Raw genomic sequence first — 21,512 nt, 5'->3', positions numbered from 1 at the left:
ATTCACAAGTCTCGGGGGTCAATTGGGGGGCAGGGGCTAGTTTCACAATGGCTCTGATCCCGAAACAAAGCAATAAAATAAGTTTACTTACTGTAAAATCTCTTTCTTGTAGTTCATCTGGGTTATGTATAGTGGTGGGTGGAGTCGGGCACTAGCTAATTGGAAACTGGCTCCCATTCCCTGTATAACCCCTCCCTTTTCACTGTAAACTCAGTCTAATGTTTAACAATGCTGGGGAAGAGCCACGGAAAGAACTGAGAAACCAAAAGACCAACAGGTGTCCAGTATGAATACCAAAACAAAGGAGGAGCTTTACATCCCCCAGATGGTCTCCACGGAAGACTAGATTTTACGGAAAGTAAAATTTAGTGAATCTGGTAGCTGCCTTGCAGAGCTGCTCAACTGAGGCACCATTCCGTACAGCCCAAGAGGCTCAAACAGCACGCGTGGCGTGAGGCCGGAACAATCACATTAGGAGGACAAATGCCTGCCTAATAGCAGAAGTGACCCATCTAGCAATTGATCCTTTTGAGGCAGGCCAGCCTTTTTTTTGGGTGCATTAACCAACACAAACAGGGAATCCGTACGCCTCAAAGACGCAGTACGGTCCAAGTAAATGCGTAACGCACGAACCACATGTACGGCGCTGCAGACCACTTGTGGCACAATAATAATAATAAAAAAGAATAAGAGAACTCCATGCCTTCCTGTAGTACTGAAACCGGAAATACTCTGGAGTCGGAAAGCGCATAAATTACCTGCAACCATCCACAAGGAGGAGTGGTAAAGAAGCTTTTTGGAACAGGACCCTCCAAATCCAAAATGTAACCCCTGGTGACTATTAGACTTTCCCAAAAATCCAGATTGGAAAGAATCCAATTTTCCTGGAACTTGAGTAAGCGACTTCTCACCAGAGGATGGGTCCCAGTCCAGTGACAGTCATGTGGATCTACAGGCTGGCTTAGCAGCAGGATGACTGGTGTAGGGGCCATCCCATCCCCTAAAAGTCCTTCTTCAGGGACCCCTATGCACACCTCAGAAAGCATGAAGGCTTCCTCTGAAAATAATGAAACCTAGGAGTTTGTTTTAGGTGTAGTTATAGGAAGGTAACGAGTTTTTTCTCCTGTAACCAGAGATAATTTTGGTTAACTCTGGACCAAACAAAGACCTTCCTTCAAAATGCAATGCCTCTAAAGCATGTTTTGATTCTGTGTCTGCCTTCCACATTTTAAGCTATAGCGAACGCCTGGCAGAAACAGCTGAAATAGACTGTACCTGAATAGTATCTAAGAAAGTCACCTACATAGGTTAGAACTTCTGAAGTCTGACCAGCTAAAGAGTTGGCTTTAGATTCATCCAGTTTGAAAACCAGTAATCTGATTTATCCAGGGACCAATGGCCTTTACCACCCAGGCTCTGGCCAGAATAGGGCACGGCGAGACTCCTGACAACAGCCTCATTCTTTCTATCCATAGAATTTTTAAGTATTACAGACTGAGTAGTGGGAATAACAGTATTCATGACCAACCTAGCAATAGGAGCATCCACCATAGGTGGAATTTTCCATTGTTTGGTATCCTCTTCCAAAAAAGGATAAAGACCTTTATATATTCTCCGAACACAATTTTTAATCAAGTTTTAACCAAGCTTCTTTGAATGTTTCCTCAAATTGGTAAACCAAAACAGGTTTCTTCCATTTAAAGAAACTGCACTAGTCTCTGGCATAGCTGCCTCCCATAACTGCAGTTTCCCTACAGCATCCATCAACAGAGAAACTCCGGAATCTGATGGAGTCACCCACCCAGATTGAGGTTTCCTCCCAGTCATAATCCAATTCCCCTTCTTCCTGGGAAAAGGTAGCTTGAACCTCTTCTCCAGGAAAATCTACAGGGGAATATGAATGTCTTAACAGCTTTATTTAGTGACTTTGCCACCTGAGCGAGACATCGTTCCATATTTTGGGCCCATTTGGGCTCTCCTGAGGGAACAGACAAAGGAGGAGCTTGAGCACGGGGTATCCATTTTCCTGAAAGGGACGTAATTCACCCAAGGCGTGTGCCATAGACCTAGCCCAATCAGGCATCACCGACTGTTCAGCCAAACATCCCGGTAATGAAACCCCCCGTGAACAACCAGCACAGAGCGACCCTTGGTCCATACCTTTTGGGAATGTCACACATTTTTTTACAAGCATAAACAGGGTTTTTTTTTTTTTTTTTTATTAGAACCCTTGTCTGGCTTATCCATACTGAGAAAGAAAGACAAGTCTACTTTAAACAGAGCGCTACCTAAATACCCATAGAAAAAGTGTAGCCCTTAATGAATAGAAAAGACTCTCATTAACCTTTGTTTAACTGCAAAAAAAAAAAACAAACCCTGGCCCTGCCAATAAACCAAAGGTAAAATAAAACACACACTCCTTTATATTTACTTCCTGGCTAGCAGAGAAAACCATGCAGTAAATATGCTTATATGTCAACAAGCCCAGACCACCAGGTTAAATACAGAATAGTAATAATGCCAGTTGTCTGCTTTGCTTGTCAGCTTCCATCCCCCGATGCCTGCTGAAAGTTCTACACAGACTTCAGCTGCTGTAAGTTTGCAGCAGCCTGCATTTAAATAAATACCTGGGGGAGTGGAGGTGTGGCTGGCCGCAGGGTTCTGCTAATTCAGGACCCATGTAATCATAGCCTCCGGCGTCCGCAGCCCGCATTGTGCGCCCACCGTCTGCAGTCACCGATTCAAATTAAGTCACCCGCCGCACGTGCAGTTGCGCACTATTGCCTCCGGGCTACTTGTACCCGGAAACTATTGTGTGGCCCAGCCTAATGACGTCACAGCTGTGCGTCTGCACGTGCAGCGGTGTCATGGAACCCAGCAAAGCCCCGCTCTCATAAAGGCAGCAGCATGTTGCTGCTTCTGTGACCCATCCAGCCCTGAGGATTGAAGCAGTGTGGTGCTGAGCAGCCCATGGAGGTGCGAGACCAGCCGGCTCTACAGTATGTGTGTGTAATAACAAGCCCCGGCCAATCTGGTTAAACACAGCGTGCTGGGAAAAAGTATATTGGCTACCAGAATTTTATACTTGTAACAAATCTTACCTTTTTGCCTACAGCCCCCTTCGATATGTCTGGCCTGGAGAGAGGCCCAGGGACATGGTAGTTTTGTGACTCAGGGGCAGTCTTTAGAGTGGGATATAGGTTCACATAAACCTACTAATCTAACTCCCACTCTGTTAGTTATTGGAGACAGACTACACGCACCAAAATCCAAACTAAAAGCTAGGACCTATCTAGCTAGTGCCTTACTCCAAAAAGGCACTAAACAATAAAAACCTGAGCTTATGGTGGAAAGGGAGGAGAGGGGTTATATAGGGGGTGGGAAACTGTTTTCAATTAGCTAGTGTCTGACTCCACCCATTACTATACATAACTCAGATGTGAGGCATCCTCCAGAAGGATGAAGGAGGAATATTGTGCTGCCTATGCAATCAAACTTAGTTTCAACCAAAGGACCAACATAAGAGTCCTAACGAGGTCAAATCAGGCTTGGTCAGAACAGTATTTAGATTGGTGCCAGTGGCACCAAACACTCAAATTTGGATTCTGTTTTACGAACAATAAACACTTCATAAGTGACAGTAACCATAGAGACCCACACATTGAACACGGGACCTACTGGCGCCATCCAGGAGCCTGCAATGCAGACTTTAGCTAGGGTACACAGGTTATGACATATTGATTACTATATCCATCTAGAATGTAATACTCCAATCGTACACACCTCCAGGATAAGTATAGACAAGGAAATACTAGTAGGTGTCCATATTACCATACACCAGAATCTATGAACCACATGGCATTCCTACAATAAATTCCAGAAGGAGCCCTGCGGATTTTGGCACTTTGCTCTAGCGCAGACCCCAAATTCAGTAACCTAGCAGGAGTAAGATGGGTTCTATGCAAAATGAATAGCTGTATTTGCTGAAACCTAGTGGAGGTTGTAGACACTTGCGGGCATGCCAGCGCAGTGTTCCACAGGTCATCACACAAAGGACCCACATTTCCCAGCTTCACCTAAGCTGTGGTAAATCATCGAGGTGATGAGCAGTTAGGATAAAGGAGTATAGACAAGAAAGGATTCTTCTAGAAAAGAACAAACCGTTTCAGTGGAGATTTGTTGATCAGAAGGGACACAACCTGAAAACTGTGAATCTAAGGCTTTTTGGAGTTGCAAGTAACTAATAAAGTAAGCGGAGAGCCTATATTCACTGCTAAGTTGTGAGATGTAGCTCAGGATACGATAATATAGTTGCTCCAGTGTCAATATACCCCATGTACCCCACATTTCCCTAGTATGAAGGGATGATAGTTCAGTCAATGATTTAGAATTCCATAAAAGTAGTGTCAGGATAGACACCCTGAAATTTTAATACCTGGCTTTAACCCAGATCTTAACAGCTTGAACAAGCAAAGGAGGACCGGAGCGCAGTATTCTGCTACTTAATAGAGCTTGTAGCAGTGTATGTCCAGAAGCAGCCTGAGAAACAAACAGGTTGTGAAGAGCATCATCCTGCAGCCAAAGCCACACATGTGACAACTGCGCAAAAAAAAAAATGTGGCATGGCCTAACCTCCCACAGATCTAGTAATTGAATTTGGGAGCATCCATCCATCCAGACCAGAGAGCAGCAGGCTATTCAATTTTCTGAATGGGAAGGCCAGAAGTAAAAGAGGGCATTGCTGAAAAAATGAGTTATGGTAAGAACTTACCTTTTATATAGGAAAGGTTCTTGGACTGCACACCCTAACTTACCTTTCTTAACGCTTTCTTCGAAGTCCATAGGGTCCACAGGGAGACCTTGGGGTGTAGGTGATGGAACGGAATTTGGGCACCACGCAATTAAAAGCTTTCAGCTTCCAGGATGCATTGGTCCACTCTCCCTATACCCTGCCCCCAAGGAGATTCTGGCGCCCAAAGGAAGCATCCTGAGAGGCAAAGGTATCACAGGCATAGAACCTTAGAAAGGTCTGAACAGAAGACCACGTGGCCGCCTTACAAAGCTGAACAGCTGAGGCGCCACGGCGAGCTGTCCACGAGAGAACCACAGATTGAGTAAAATGAGCATTAACAGAAGTTGGAACAGGCAGGCCCGCCTGCGTGTAAGCTTCTGAAATAGTCATACGAAGCCATCTAGCCAATGTTTGTTTTTTGGCTGGCCATCCCTTCTAGTGAACACCATAGAGCACAAATAAGGAGTCTGATTTCCGAAGGGAACTGGTACGGTCCACATCCAAGAAGACCTCACCTACCAAGAGGTCTGGTGCTTGAAAGGCTATAATCTCCTGATTAATATGGAAACTAGAAACGACAGGAAAGCGTTCCCAATTCTGACACCCTCTGGCAGATGTAATAGCCAGAAGAAAGAGTTAGCAGTTAACCACTTAAGTTCCACCGAATCCAGTGGTTCAAATAGAGGACCCGGAGAACTACTGCCAGATCCCAAAGGAGCCACCAGGGAGACATAAGTAAGTTGAATCCGGAGGACGCCCTGGAGGAAGGTGTGAATATCCGGGAGCAGAGCAATTCTTCGTTGGAACCACACTGATAGTGCAGAGACATGCACTTTCAACGAGGCTGTTCAATCCAGCTTGAAGGAACGCCAGGACTCTGGAAATCCAACACACCTGAGGGTCGTAATCTCTAGTATGACACCACCGGAAATATGTATGCCACACTCTGTTGTAGATCCTAGCAGAAGCTGGCTTACGCACTCCAAGCATCGTGTTGGTGACATAGCTAGAGAATCCTTTGGAGCTTAGGAGGAATGTCTCAAGAGCCACGTCATCAAAGAGACGATCCAGGTCAGAGTAAAGGCAAGGACCCCGAGACAACAGGTTCGGACATTGAGGCAGCAGAAACGTAGTGTCGATGGAGAGACTCCGAAGATCTGAGTACCAATAACGCCTGGGCAAAGCTGGAGCCACCAGCAGGACAGTGTCTCAGTCTTGCTTGACCTTCCGAAGACCCTGAGGAACCAGGGAGACTGGAGGAAATAGGTACGCAAACCGGAAAGTCCATTTCACTGACAGAGCATCCAACAAGCTTGCTTCAGCATCTTTTGTTCTGGACCCGTAGACTGATGTCTGAGGCCATGAGGTCCACCTCTAGGAGACATAATTTGTCCACTAGGAGTTGAAACGCCTCTTGGGGAAGAGACCATTCAACTGGATGCACATCGTGACGGCTGTGGAAGTCCACTTCTCAATTGAGAACTCAAAAATGAACACTGCCAAAATGGCCAGGAGATGAGATTCTGCCCATGTCAGAATGCATGACACTTCTGTCATTGCTGCCTGACTTGAGTGCCTCCTTGATGGTTGATGCAAGCTACTGTGCTGGCGTTGTCAGACTGAACCTGCACAGGTTTTCTGTGAACGAATGTGCTTTGCCATCATGTGTTTTGCCCTGTACACAGCCCGAAGTTCCAATCTGTTGATAGGCAGGGATGCCTCGACCATTGTCCACTGGCCCTGAAAGGTGTGTGGACGAGTCACTACGCCCCAGCCCCGGAGACTGGCGTCCGTTGTTAGGAGTGTCCAATCCAGAATCCAAAAGGGGCAACCCTTTGTTAGTTGAGACGTCAGTAGCCACTAGGACAAGCGCATCTCTGGAGAGAGCACCATCGTCTGACCCCTTATCCGGTGGGGTAATCTTCTCCACCTGGAGAGGATCAGCCCCTCCAGGGGTCTGGAATGAAACAGAGCATATTCCACCATGTTGAAGATGGACACCATGGATTCAAGAACCTGCATCGCCGAGTGGACTGACACCCGGCGACTGGAGGAATCTGCGTACTCGTTGCTGTAGCATGGAAATCTTTTCTGGAGTCAGAAAGATTCTACACACACACACACACATACATACATACATACATACATACATATATATATATATATATATACATACACACACACACACACACACACACACACACACACACACACACACAACAGACCTCAGAGGAAAGGCGCCCTGAGGGGAGGAGCCGCTTAAACAGGAAAGCTGTCACCCCAGGCTAATTATTAACCCCTGGGATGCTGGTTTCCGCAACCAAAATGTGCCTGGTGGTCTAGTGGATCGCGATGGCTGGAGCCTGTGTCCACACTCAGTCACCTCCGGCCTGTCCAGAGACCGTAGGTATCGACTGCCTTAACACACTGGTCACCGGTCCCCTAAAGTCTGGTTGCAGTCTGGGCTCTCTCCGGGGGTCCTGGCTAGCACTGACCCCGGAATGCTCACATAGATCCCCAGTTCGATACTGCAGTCACGGCACCAGAGAGGTGACTGAGGGGTAGCGCAGGCATCAGTCGGCCAGTCTGTTGCTGCACGCTCTAGTTGAAGAAAATAAAATAAATCAAATAAAAAATTATAGCTTTAGGGCTGCCTAAGCGCCAACGAACCTGAGGTGCCTCTGGCTCGGTGTATAGGAAGAGTGGACCAATGCATTCTGGGAGCTGAAAGCTTCTAAATGGTCACAGTTGAATGGATACAGTAAAATGGAGGCCCCCTCACTGCTCTGTACAGCTCCACCCCCCACCCTCCAGTAATAACGGGCCACATTTCACATAAAATAATGGTGCCAGAAAGTACAACAAATCCCCCCTCCCGTCGTGGTCACACCACTATCCCTCTGATGCCGCTCCACAATACCTGGCCACGCGTAGACCCTACTACCGGAGAGCTCTATGCAGCCGGAGATAGGAGACAGACAGTTGGGACGTACAGGAGGATCAGCGTCCACTGGGATAGACAGCAGGGATCAGAGCAGGCCAGGATGTAGAGGAGTCGTCAGTGCAGGCCGGAATGGACAGAGGCACAGCAGTCACTGCAGGTGACACTCAGCACATGCACTCATGTGCATGATATGAACACTGCAATACTATAGGCATGAATCTCCGCTGGAGTTGATGAGGATCTCCTTCCTCCTTCACTGCAAAATCTAGTAGAGAGGCAGCAAAATCTGGTAGCCATGGCGACCTGGCGCCCGTGATTTGTCGAGCCCTGGCTTAAATAAGGAGCGGTTGTAGATTCATGGCAGTATTGAGATTGAGAGAAGTAGGACAGGGCTCTAAGGTGTAGATTAAAGGTCCTAATTAATCGTAAGGCACGAGTAAACACCAACCATTAATCACTTGAAGAACTGTGGGCATAGACACAGTGTAATCAGGTAAAAATAGCAAGAGGTCATCTGCATATAGTGCAACAGTATCCCATCCTTTCTTCTGAGCTCCATGTTATCAGAGTGAGCACGCAGTATGTATGCCAAGGGCTCATTTGCTAGAGCAATTTAAGCAGAGGACAGCTGGCAACTATGCCAGCGGAAAGAAGGGAGAAACATAACCATTAATGGAGACTCCAGCTCTTGGAAGTGTGTATAATAACTGTGCCTAATGTAAAAAAAAAAAAAAAAAAAAGCCGGGCCCACCTCAAAACAACGCACGACCTCCCCAAAAAAGGACACTCCACATAATCAAATGCTGTTGTAGCATCTAATAAAATAATAACTGAGGATTCCTCCCTGTGAGAGACCTGCAGATGAGTATTATAGACTTCCAATATCCTCTGAGGTGGACTTCCCTGGCATAAAGCGGGTCTGACCTGGAATGATCATAGTAATGACGTGGATAAGCCTAATGGTAACAATTTTGACTAGAATTTATGCATCAGTGGGGATGGATCAAATGTACAGTCTGGAAACGGAGGATCCCTCCCAGGCTTCGGCAAGATTGAAAATTTCCTTCATCCATGTCTTAAGCTCTGATTTTAAAGAGGGCATTAAATAATTCTAGGCGTTTAGGAAGGCAGAATTTCCCAAAAGCAATCCTCAAAACACCGCAACAATTCAAGTTTTTGAGATATCCATGGTTGAACACAGGTGGTTACATCAAATTGACCGAGGTACTAATTAAATCACCTGTGGTCAAACATGGATATCCTTAAAACCTGGACTGTTACGGTGCCTTGAGGACAGAGTTTGGGAGCCACTGGAATAGGGCAAGTTATTTTTTAAATATACTTCTAAAGGGATACCATAAATGCCTGGTGTCTTACTACCTGAGAAAGTTCAAATGGCAATGTCAAGGGAGGTTCGCTGAAGCAACACAAGTCTCTAAAGCTGGCTACACCTGCAGATATAGCCATCAGATGATGGTTGTTCATACACACTGACCAACCATCACTGCAATCTGGCAGGGAAGGTCCCACTGTCTGGGGTCACGTTGCGCCTTTCTTCCCCCCGCCAGACTGTGCAACACGTGTACAGGTGGTCCTCTGACCACCAATACACGCAGCATGATGTGCATATATCTCTGCAGATACATATGCCATCGGCTATGCTACACAGCATACGTAATATACTTGTGGCGTCGTTCACAGACATATTGTCTGTACATAATGGCTGACGTACACGATATATTGGCCGTTCAAATGAATGGCCGATATGTCGGCCAGTGTCTGTCCTACAGCCAGACTGACATATGCTGGGTAATCTCAGCTATTCTATTAAAGGGACGGTCAGAATGAACTAGATGTGCTAAATAAATGCCAGTCCTGTCAGCATAGACAGAGTGGGATGTGAATAATCCTGGCTCTATCCCTCAAATGGTTAGACCATAGAGTGGGTGATTAACCAAGCAACTTCAGAGTACACTAATTTATCTCTAATTGGTTTATTAAATATGGACATAAGACCTACTATATATTAATGTCATGTTATTAAGATGTCCAAAAAACAACGCCTCAATTTTCTACATTCCATCCAAGTAGATCAAAAAGAACCTTAGACTCCCAAGTTTAGAACTGCAGTAAAACTTAACCTGCCCCACCTGCAGACAATGGAAATTAGGTTGTTGATCTGAATCTGATGCAAGTCAGTTTAGGTTATTTTTACTTTGAAAACCCCTCAATCGCCACCCAAGACTATAACAAGGGGTCTGCAACCAGTGCTGCAGCTACCTATATTGGCTTGCCCAGGGCTCTGCTTCTTAATCCCATATCTCTATCATGTTGTCATAACCATATGTGTAAGGGGTGGCATTGCGGTCCTACTACAGTCCTCACTAGTTCTGGCAGATGTAACCACCTTCCCTTTCAACTAACTCACATGTAAAAGCCAAGAGTGGACAGTTTAAAAAGGCATGTACGACCACTCATTTGCACCCTTAATAAACTTTAAAAAAAAAAAAGTGAATTACCCACCAGATAAATTTACTTTAAAATGAAACTGCAAACTAGATTGCATGATAGTAATATGTTCTCAAACTGTACTTACCACAAAGTTGAGAGGAAAGTATTTTGTTCCCCCAGTTCATCCTAATCCATGCTCTATAGTTGATCACTTCTTGAGTTATTTTGATTATTCTGCCCAGTGTACTAGAATACAGATAACACATTGATTTCAAGTTTTTTTTTTTTTTTTTTAAATGGTAAAAAGATCGAGCATTAGAAAAAAAAATAAAAATTCTCAAATAGTGAGAGACACCACCCAGGACAATTTATGTTAAAGTGGTGGCATTACAAAAGAAACATTTCACAGGACTGGAAAGTGGAATTAGGAGCAGCAAGATAAAAGAAAAAAGGAGATATATTTTTTTAGGTACCTTTCAGAATCTCTGTTAGGAAAAGATCTTGCAAGTGGTGACACTGTATGACTTAGCACAAGGTATGCATAATCAAATGCTTGCTGTACCTGAACGGCTCCATATGAACTTCGTCCAACATCATTTTCTGTTGAATATAAAAACTATTTAATCTACAGAAATAAAGTAGTGCACATTGTATTTAATATCACTACAGCATTAAAGGAAGCAGGGAAATATACCTCCAGACAGCTAGATTTGAAGTTTGTCAGTAACTACTCTAAAAAAGCAGCAACCTACATGCCCTCAAAACCCATCTCTTGTCTAACCTATAACCCTACCAGACACTCATCATATCCACTTTCTCTACTTCCACCACTTCAATTTGTGTCCCATTTACTTCTACATCTTATCACCCATCTAGATAAACGCTCATGGACAGGGTCCTCTTTACCCTATGTCAGACATGTTACGCCAAATTTTAAATTTGTACCTACATCTATGCTAGGTTGCATCTGCTCATGTATGTCTTACCTATTTGTACTTAACTTTTCAATCATGCATGTAGTCATGCATTTGCTTCTATAACTAACCTTTCATATCTGCTAAGCTAACACAACAATGCTAAATCTGTAGCACAAGTTCCGATCTGCAATGAAACCATAGTAAACAGACATTTGATTTTGTTGAGTCATTTAGGCAAGACAGACATGTCCCACATCTGCCTATTGTTGCAGACACCCCAATGCAAAAGCAATGCAAATTGTGAATATCTACTTACCAGCATTAAAATGGAATGATTGTACTTTATGATAAACTTTCTCTAACACCATTGGCAGACATTGGAACCATGGGGAATAAAAGTGCAAACAGGAGCAAAAACCCAAAGACTGAACACCTTTTTATATTGCCTAGCTAGTATGTAGGGGGTGGGCACAGGATTTCAATAAATATCTCAGCTTGAAAAATAAAAAATATATAGATATGAGAAAATTATATATATATATATATATATATATATATATATATATATATATATATATATATATATATATATATATATATATATATATATATATATATATAGTCAGGTCCATAAATATTGGGACATTGACAGAATTTTCATATTTTGGCCTCTATTCACCACCACGATGGCTTTGAAATGAAACAAACAAGATGTGCTTTAACTGCAGACTTTCAGATTTAATTTGAGGGTAATTACATCCAAATCAGGTGAACGGTGTAGGAATTACAATGGTTTCTATATGTGCCTCCCACTTTTTAAGGGGCCAAAAGTAATGGGACAAACTAAACAATCCTAAATCTAACTTTCACTTTTTAATACTTTGTTGCAAATCCTTTGCAGACAATTACAGCCTGAAGTCTGGAAAGCATAGACATCACCAGACTCTGGGTTTCATCCCTGGTGATGCTCTGCCAGACCTCTACTGCAAATGTATTCAGTTCCTGCTTGTTCTTGGGGCATTTTCCCTTCAGTTTTGTCTTCATCAAGTGAAATGCATGCTCAATCGGATTCAGGTCAGGGGATTGACTTGGCCATTGCATAACATTCCACTTTTTAGCCTTACAAAACTCTTTGGTTGCTTTTGCAGTATGCTTCGGGTCATTGCCCATCTGCACTGTGAAGCGCTATCCAATGAGTTCTGAAGCATTTGACTGAATATGAGCATATAATATTGCCCGAAACACTTCAGAATTCATTCTGCTGCTTTTGTCAGCAGTCACATCATCAATAAATACAAGGGAACCAGTTCCATTGGCAGCCATACATGCCCACGCCATGACACTACCACCACCATGCTTCACTGATGAGGTGGTATGTTTTGGATCATGAGCAGTTCATTTCCTTCTCTTCTCTTCCCATCACTCTGGTACAAGTTGATCTTTGCCTCATCTGTCAATAGGATGTTGTTCCAGAACTGTAATGGCTTTTTTAGATGTTGTTTGGCAAACTCTAATCTGGTCTTCCTGTTTTTGTGGCTCACCAATGGTTTGCATCTTGTGGTGAACCCTCTATATTCACTCTTGTGAAGTCTTCTCTTAATTGTTGACTGACACATATACATCTACCTCCTGGAGAGTGTTCTTGATTTGGCCAACTGTTGTGAAGGGGTTTTTCTTCAGCAGGGAAATAATTCTTTTGTCATCCACCACAGTTGTTTTCCGTGGTCTTCCGGGTCTTTTGGTGTTGCTGAGCTCTCCGGTGCGTTCTCTCTTTTTAAGAATGTTCCAAACAGTTGATTTGGCCACACCTAATGTTTTTGCTCTCTCTGATGGGTTTGTTTTGATTTTTCAGCCTAATGATGGCTTGCTTCACTGATAGTGACAGCTCTTTGGATCTCATATTGAGAGTCGACAGCAACTGATTCCAAATGCAAATGTCACACCTAGAATCAACTCCAGACCTTTTACCTGCTTAATTGATAATGACATAATGAGGGAATAGCCCACACCTGTCCATGAAATAGCTTTTGAGTTGATAGTCCCCATTACTTTTGGCCCCTTAAAAAGCGGGAGGCACATATTGAAACTGTTGTAATTCCTACACCATTCACCCGATTTGGATGTAATTACCCTCAAATTAAATCTGAAAGTCTGCAGTTAAAGCACATCTTGTTTGTTTCATTTCAAAACCATTGTGGTGGTGAATAGAGGCCAAAATCTGAAAATTCTATCAATGTCGCAATATTTATGGACCTGACTGTATATCTCTATATATCTCTCTATATATCTATATTTTATCTATCTATATGTAGCCAGATCTATAATGCCATTTTGCAAATTGTTTCTGAATAAATAGCATCTCAAACTTGGGTAAAGAACTTGGTCAAAGTTCAATGATAAATTAAATTTTGTAGTTCTAATTTTTTTTTTTTTTTAGTCTTCTATGGCAGCTATAACAATGGAATGCACCCAAACAATTATAAGAGCAACAGAGAAAGCCATACTGCATAATAAAGCATATTTAAAAGCTTATACGCCAATAGATCTCCTAAACTAAGTCAATAATGGACAGTCACTACAAATCATAACGACTTGAAAAAGTATGGATAGATGTCCAGTCTGCTACCTTGCAAAGCTCACCAAAAAATAATCCGGTTGCCACTGCTTACTGAATAGGTTTTTATGCTGTTTTCCTGCATACATGGATCCTTGCTTCTCTAATCCATAGATCAAAGACTGTTCTCACTAGCATCAAGCAAGTGTAGTTTCTTTTCCACACACCCCTGTTGCTGTGGGTAAAGTGAGAACCTCCTGATTGATTTAAAATGTAGATAAACTTGCGAAAGTGGGATTGGCTCTTTGATATTTAAAAAGGGTTCCTTGCACCTGTGCCTGTAAGCTTTCCAACCCTTCTAGCAGAAGGTTCTGCCACCAGATATACAACCTTCAAAAAAGCAATTAATCTCAGGGAAACATCCTGTAATCAGCCAAATGTGACAGATCATCAACTACTAGATTGAAGGCCAAGAGAGTCACAAAAGGACCCAATAGAGACTGGGCAAATCTACTTCACCACTTGGAATAAGTGAATAATCCATTCGAAGGCTTACAATTTGATCTTTAACAAGGTGTTCACCTCATCCGCACTCAAAGTACAAGTATTTGTTCCAAGACCATTAGAGTCTATTCTGTAGAAAGTCAAGGATAAGTGGAGCAGTTACTATACAGATTTTTTTTTAATTCATACTACGTAATAAGTTTGAGAAATGTATTGAAGAGTATTGCTTTCCAGTGTTACTCAAACGCCTTTATCTACAAGAGGTTTCTATACCAATAAATGTAGATGCTGTACATTTCTGTAAAAGAAGAGGGCTCTAAAGTACAAACTCTGAACAAAAGATAGTTGCCATGGTTCCTCCCAAAGATTCTGCCAGGTAACTAGCCAAATACAGTCAGGTGCATAAATATTGGGACATTGACAGAATTTCATATTTTGGCCTCTATTCACCACCACAATGGCTTTGAAATGAAACAAACAAGATGTGCTTTAACTGCAGACTTTCAGATTTAATTTGAGGGTAATTACATCCAAATCGGGTGAACGGTGTAGGAATTACAACGGTTTCTATATGTGCTTCCCACTTTTTAAGGGGCCAAAAGTAATGGGACTATCAACTCAAAAGCTATTTCATGGACAGGTGTGGGCTATTCCCTTGTTATTTCATTATCAATTAAGCAGGTAAAAGGTCTGGAGTTGATTCTAGGTCTGAAATTTGCATTTGGAATCAGTTGCTGTCGACTCTCAATATGAGATCCAAAGAGCTGTCACCATCAGTGAAGCAAGCCATCATTAGGCTGAAAAATCAAAGCAAACCCATCAGAGAGATAACAAAAACATTAGGTGTGGCCAAATCAACTGTTTGGAACATTCTTAAAAAGAGAACGCACCGGAGAGCTCAGCAACACCAAAAGACCCGGAAGACCACGGAAAACAACTGTGGTGGATGACAGAAGAATTATTTCCCTGGTGTAGAAAACCCCTTCACAACAGTTGGCCAAATCAAGAACACTCTCCAGGAGGTAGGTGTATATGTGTCAAAGTCAACAATCAAGAGAAGACTTCACAAGAGTGAATATAGAGGGTTCACAACAAGATGCAAACCATTGGTAAGCCACAAAAACAGGAAGACCAGATTAGTTTGCCAAACATCATCTAAAAAAGCCATTACAGTTCTGGAACAACATCCTATGGACAGATGAGACAAAGATCAACTTGTACCAGAGTGATGGGAAGAGAAGAGTATGGAGAAGGAAAGGAACTGCTCATGATCCAAAACATACCCCCTCATCAGTGAAGCATGGTGGTGGTAGTGTCATGGCGTGGGCATGTATGGCTGCCAATGGAACTGGTTCCCTTGTATTTATTGATGATGTGACTGCTGACAAAAGCAGCAGAATGAATTCTGAAGTGTTTCAGGCAATATTACATGCTCCTATTCAGTCAAATGCTTCAGAACTCATTGGACAGCGCTTCACAGTGCAGATGGACAATGACCCGAAGCATACTGCAAAAGCAACCAAAGAGTTTAAGACTAAAAAGTGGAATGTTATGCAATGGCCAAGTCAATCCCCTGACCTGAATCCGATTGAGCATGCATTTCACTTGATGAAAGACAAAACTGAAGGGAAAATGCCCCAAGAACAAGCAGGAACTGAAGACATATGCAGTAGAGGTGTGGCAGAGCATCACCAGGGATGAAACCCAGCGTCTGGTGATGTCTATGCGTTCCAGACTTCAGGCTGTAATTGCCTTCAAAGGATTTGCAACAAAGTATTAAAAAGTGAAAGTTAGATTTAGGATTGTTTAGTTTGTCCCATTACTTTTGGCCCCTTAAAAAGTGGGAGGCACATATAGAAACAGTTGTAATTCCTACACCGTTCACCTGATTTGGATGTAATTACCCTCAAATTAAATCTGAAAGTCTGCAGTTAAAGCACATCTTGTTTCATTTCAAAGCCATTGTGGTGGTGAATAGAGGCCAAACTATGAAAATTCTGTCAATGTCCCAATATGTATGCACCTGACTGTATAAAAAGTATTGCTATCCCTTCCAATTGCTCTGATTTTTCACAGCATGCAAGGATAAGGACACTCTGGTGAAGGCATAGGCTAGCTGAAAACCTCAATGGGATGTACAATGCATTCACTCCGTCAGTCCTTGAAACTTTGTGCAAAGAAAATATGAATGCTTTGACATTCTGACTACTTGTCATAACGTCTGCTTCGGAATACCTTTGTTTTTTATTTTTAGTGGAAAACCTTCCCAAAGTAGAGACCACTCCCATTAGCCTTTAGCACTGGAATCAGTTTTCTGTATTGGCCATTCTGGATCCAAGAGTGATACTCGCTTCCGGTTTTAAATTTGGAGTTTTGCAGATAGGGTGACACTTTAGAATCCAATTTAGGATTTGGGATTAGGATTTGGCTCGGGTCATGGAATGTTGGGCTAATAGCCTGGAAACAACCTTAGCCCCAAATGCTACCAGAGAACAGCTGAATCTTGTGGGAAACCTCTGAGATTCTGCTACCTATATAAATGAGGAACCATTGGATATTTGCTTACTAAATGCCAGGATTTCTTTGGGGGCCATTGCGGCTCGCCGCTCTGTGGCTCCGTTCTTGGAGGGCTGATGTAGAATCCAAGGAGGGGTTAGAGTGCTTGCCTTATGACAGTAAAGTCTTGTTTTTCCCGGATATGGACAAGATTGTGAATACTTTAGCCGCAGCTAAGTTGGCTTGTCTGCCTTCTACTCCAGCCTCTTTGGGGGCTTGGACTCTTGGGGGCTTGGACTCTTGGGGGCTTAACCCACCCGACCGACCACCCACCCTCCCTCCCTCCCTCCCTCCCTCCCCACGCGCGGCTATCCGCCCTCGCCATCCCTTCGATCGGGATGCCGGTGTCGGTAAAATGACAGGCGTCTAGATTTAGACGTCTGCCATTTAACCCTCACCAGGAATAAGCAGTCGGGAAGCTGGCTGTCGGGATTAGGTCTGCCGGCTTCCTGACTGCATACCAAGGCTAGAACTCAGGCCCTGATTCAGAGCCGCTCGCTCTGAATCAGGGCCGTCCCTGCTCCTTTATGGAGCGGCCTCCCTGCCGCTCGCATAGCTGTGGGTGACCACCCACAGCTATAGCGAGCGGCCAAAATGATGGTCGCGATGGTCAAGACCATCGGGGTTGCGACGAGACCCTGCGGTAGGGTCTCGCTGCCGCAAGCCCAGGAGTGCTTTTGGCTCTATCAGAGCCAAAAGCACTCCCACTGACATCACTAGTGATGTCAGTGGGGCCGGACCCAGACGGTAGGCGTTCCCATGGGAACGCCTCAGTCTGGGCAGCCACGCCCACCAAAGGGGGCGTGCTGTCAATTACCATCGACAGCACGCCCCCCTTTGGTGCGAGACCCTTAACGACGGCTTGGCCATCGTTATTTGGGTCTCGAGCATGCGCACGATTGAGCCGCCTCCGTCGTGTGCATGCGCAATTGGGCACCATCGACCCGTTTTCGAGCGCACAGCGCTCGCGTGCGGTCAGAATCAGGCCCTCAGCCCTTTCCCAGGCCATCCACCACCAAGAAATCTGCCAGGACTAAGAAACAGCATTGGAGTACCAGACCTCCGGCTGCCAAGCATGATGACAAGCCCTCTGCTTGACAGGACGGGCCTCCTCCTGGGGGACCCCAGTGTGGGAGGCAGACTTCGTCAGCAATTTTGCACAGGACTTTCGAAAAACACGGACAAGGCTTTGGCTATTCAAGATGTGGTACAATTCATGCTGCAGGCAGGGGTCATTGTACCGGTCCCGATGTCCCAAAGGGGAACGGGTGGTTATTCCAGCCTTTTTCTAGTCCGGAAACCAAACGGTTCTTACCGTCCTATTCTTAATCTCAGGTCCCTGAACAAATTCCTCAGGGTACCCAGGTTCAGGATGGAAACCCTACGCTCAATAATACTGGCTATGGAAGCTGGGGATTTTATGGTGTCTCTGGATATTCAGGATTCATACCTGTATATTCCGATAACTTCAACTCACAGTTTTCTCAGGTTTGCTGTGTCACAACAACATTTCCAGTTTCAGGCTCTGCCGATTGGCCTTGCAACTGCACCTCGGGTGTTTACAAAAGCCATGGCGGTAATGGCAGCCCATCTGCAGCTGCAAGGGATTCACCTGTTACCATACCTAGATGACCTCTTACTGCTAGCAGAGTCCCCAGGTGCTTCACCACCTGCAATTAATGATATTTGTGCTCCAGGTATACAGGTGGTTGGTCAATTGGAAGGCCTCACTGATTCTGTCTCAAAGGATGCTCCATCTGGGAGCTCTGTTGGATTAACAGCAGCAAAGGATTTTTCTGACAGCAGAGAAGATCTCCACTTTGCAGACGCATGTACGCAGATGCCTCCACAGTCGCTGAGTGTCAGTCCACTCAGCAATGCAGTTACTGGGATCTGTGGCGTCTGGGCATACTCCACCGTGTCGAACACAGTTTCATTCACGGCCTCTGCAGAAATCAATCCTCTCCAAGTGGGATGGAATACCCCATCATAAACTGACTCAAATGATGGTGCTTTCCCCGGAGTTGCGCCTGTCTGACTTGGTGGCTACAGACGGTCCACCTCACCAGGTGGCGTCCTTTTTGGATCCCAGACTGGGTCCTTCTGACGACTGATGCCAGTCTTCGGGGTTGGGGCACAGTGACAGGTCCACATTCCTTGTGGACTGCAGAGGAAGGTGGACTGCAGAGGAATCTGTGCTACCAAACATTGGAACTGCGAGCAGTTTTCAGGGCTCTGCAACAAATGGATAGGGATAGCAAAAAATGTCTGACAGTATAGAAAGAAACTCAGACAGTCCGTGCTAGCATAGTGTCGCAGACAATGCAGAACAATACCTGCACTTAGTGGCACTTACTGGTCAACTACACAGACTTAGCATCTAGTAGGGCAAAGCGCTATATACAATGACCACCACCAGGAGGAGAGGTATGTAAGGGGACCCGGAAACCGCACCTCCCACAGAGATCTGCGACACGCTGCCAGCAGAAATTGCCGCTGAAGAACTCAGAAATATTATTCTGAGAGCAGCCACTGTGGTTGTGTGTCTGGCAGCTTTAGGGAATTTTGTTTGAGTATCCTCCTGGGTGGGTTTTGTCGTCAGGGTTACTTCCCCTTTAAAATCCCATCATTGTGTAACAGACGTTAGGGTGAGTGGAAGGTGGCAGTATGCAGTGCTCACCGCCATCTCTTTCCACCATTCCTAGAACTATATTTGCAAAGCTGCCCCAACAGTCTTATGCAACATAAAAGAAAGGAGTTGAGCGCTTAACAGCAAGTTCAAATACAGGAGGTGTCCTCCTACACCTAGCCCTAACACGCCACGCAACATGCCTGACGTGAGTGAAGGCTGATATTTTTGTAAAAAAGATGCCCAAAGCTGTGTCTTAGGGGTAAATGTACTAAGAATAGAGTTTGGTCGAGTTTAGTTTTTAAACTTACTTTGCTTCACCAAAACTTGGGTGAGTTTTCCCTTTAACAACTCGCAAATTTACTAAGAAGTGAGTTTAGGTAAGCGAGTTTTTCAGTGGTGAAGCAGATCAAGTTTTTTCCTCCAAATTGCAAGTTTAGAGGAGAATTTAAGGAGCGTTTAGATGACCCGAGATTGCAGTGCTCTCTCTTCCAAACTCACCCGAGCAAGCAGCCTGCACAGATCAGTGAGATATGTGTAAGCTGCTTGTGTGTGTTAAGACCTGTAAAAAAAAAAAAAAAAAAACAGGTTAAATAATATTTTTAAAAAATGACAGGGTTCTTCTCTCTCCTCCACACCCAAAAGCTTAACCGGGCCTGGACTTGCCAGCCTGTCCTGGTACCTACAATTATGGGGAACAAAATGAGTAGGGTTCCACCGTAAATAAGGTACCAGCACCAGGCTGCAGGGCCAGTCCTGGTTTTAATTATAGGAGTAAAAATTTGCGAAGGGGTAACCCTATAGTCAGGCATCCAAAGGGTTAAAATAAAAACACGTGTACCTGAATACAAGTGGACTGAGTCAACATACCTTTACTCCGCGCAAATGACTGTGGCACACGTGTGCCCCGTCATTGAAGGAGCCACCAGCCAATCAGCGGGCATCTCCGTCAGAGCAGCTCGCTGATTGGCTGTACGCGTTCAGCATGTCTCCCCCCATAGACCTCAATGGAGAGAAGTCTCCATTGAAGTCTATGCTGGAACCCGCTACATTGTATCATTGATGTAACCACAAGGTTAAAACACAGTTAACCTTGTGGTTACATCAATGATACAATGTAGCCGGTCCCAGCATAGACTTCAAAGGAGATTTCTCTCCATTTAGGTCTATGGGGAGACACGATGACCAGATATAGCCAATAAGCGAGCTGCTCCGACGGAGATGCCCGCTGATTGGCTGGCGGCTCCTTCAATGACTGGGCATACGTGTGCTTGGATTCGGGTACACGTTTTTATTTTAACCCTTTGGATGCCTACTTGGAGAAGAGGACGTGAACTACGCATAGGAGAGGGGAGCATGGATTTTTTTTTATATGTGCCCCAATGGATTACTTCGGATACTAGGTGAGTATGTGTGATAGTAAGTTTGATAGTGAGTGTAAATGTATGTTATAATAAAATTTTACTTTCACGGTGTATGTTGTGTTTATTTATGTATTGCTTTGGTTGTGGAACTACAAGTGCCAGCAGGCCCATAATGCCCCGCATGCTGGTATTTGGGGTTCTCCAAATACCAGCATGCGGGGGAGGCTTGCTGGTATGTGTAGTTCCACAACTAAAGACAATATTTAACCTTTGATTTTACACTACTAATACTATCAACCCGGCACCCAACGCCCTAGGGTGCCAGGGATAGCCCCGGGCTATCAGCCTAGGACAGGGGTGCCCTGGAGAGGGGGACCCTTTTTTTGGATGGGTTCCCAACTACCCAGGGATCCTTGGCCTGGGCTGACTAGTGGTCAGGGCTGATGCTGCGGCTGGGGGGCCTGGTGAAAGGGCTCCCCTGGCTGTGGCATCAGTCCCCAGCTAGAAAGGGTCTGGAGCTGGTTTTAAATATACGGGGGACCTCACGCCATTTTTATTCTCTGTATATTTAAAACCAGGTCTGGCCCTGCTGCCTGGTGTTGGTTCTTAAATTATGGTGGAACCCTATTTATTTTGTTCCCTACAATTTTAGGAACCAAGACTGGCTGGCAAGTCTGGGGCTGGTTATGCTTTTTTTTTTTATGAGGGGGGGGACCCTATAAATTTTAATAAAAACAAAAATTAATATTAGGTATACCGGCAGAAACATACACAAATCACACATCTGTGTATGTCTCTGCC

The 21,512-nt window shown here is 44.5% G+C and overlaps 1 protein-coding gene across 5 annotated transcripts in view; it reads right to left on the bottom strand.

Annotated features, from left to right (window-relative positions):
• Positions 1-21,512, bottom strand: part of TENT4A (terminal nucleotidyltransferase 4A) — a 209,995-nt gene that overhangs the window by 54,304 nt on the left and 134,179 nt on the right. For all 5 annotated transcript variants that reach the window (XR_015868738.1, XM_088442339.1, XM_088442343.1 and 2 more), the window contains exons 9-10: positions 10,661-10,787; positions 10,333-10,433 (exon numbers count right to left, since the gene is read on the bottom strand). Coding sequence is in view for 4 of the 5 variants with exons in the window: in XM_088442339.1 (XP_088298465.1) it covers positions 10,333-10,433; positions 10,661-10,787 (228 nt within the window). In the remaining variant the exon portion in view is untranslated. The remainder of the gene's footprint in view (positions 1-10,332; positions 10,434-10,660; positions 10,788-21,512) is intronic.

The sequence above is a fragment of the Taudactylus pleione genome, unplaced genomic scaffold (assembly GCF_031769625.1).
Source record: "Taudactylus pleione unplaced genomic scaffold, aTauple2 ptg000309l, whole genome shotgun sequence".
NCBI classification, from domain to species: Eukaryota; Metazoa; Chordata; class Amphibia; order Anura; family Myobatrachidae; genus Taudactylus; species Taudactylus pleione.
The sequence above is the reverse complement of the archived record's forward strand: the minus strand, read 5'-3'. Positions and strand labels throughout refer to the sequence as shown.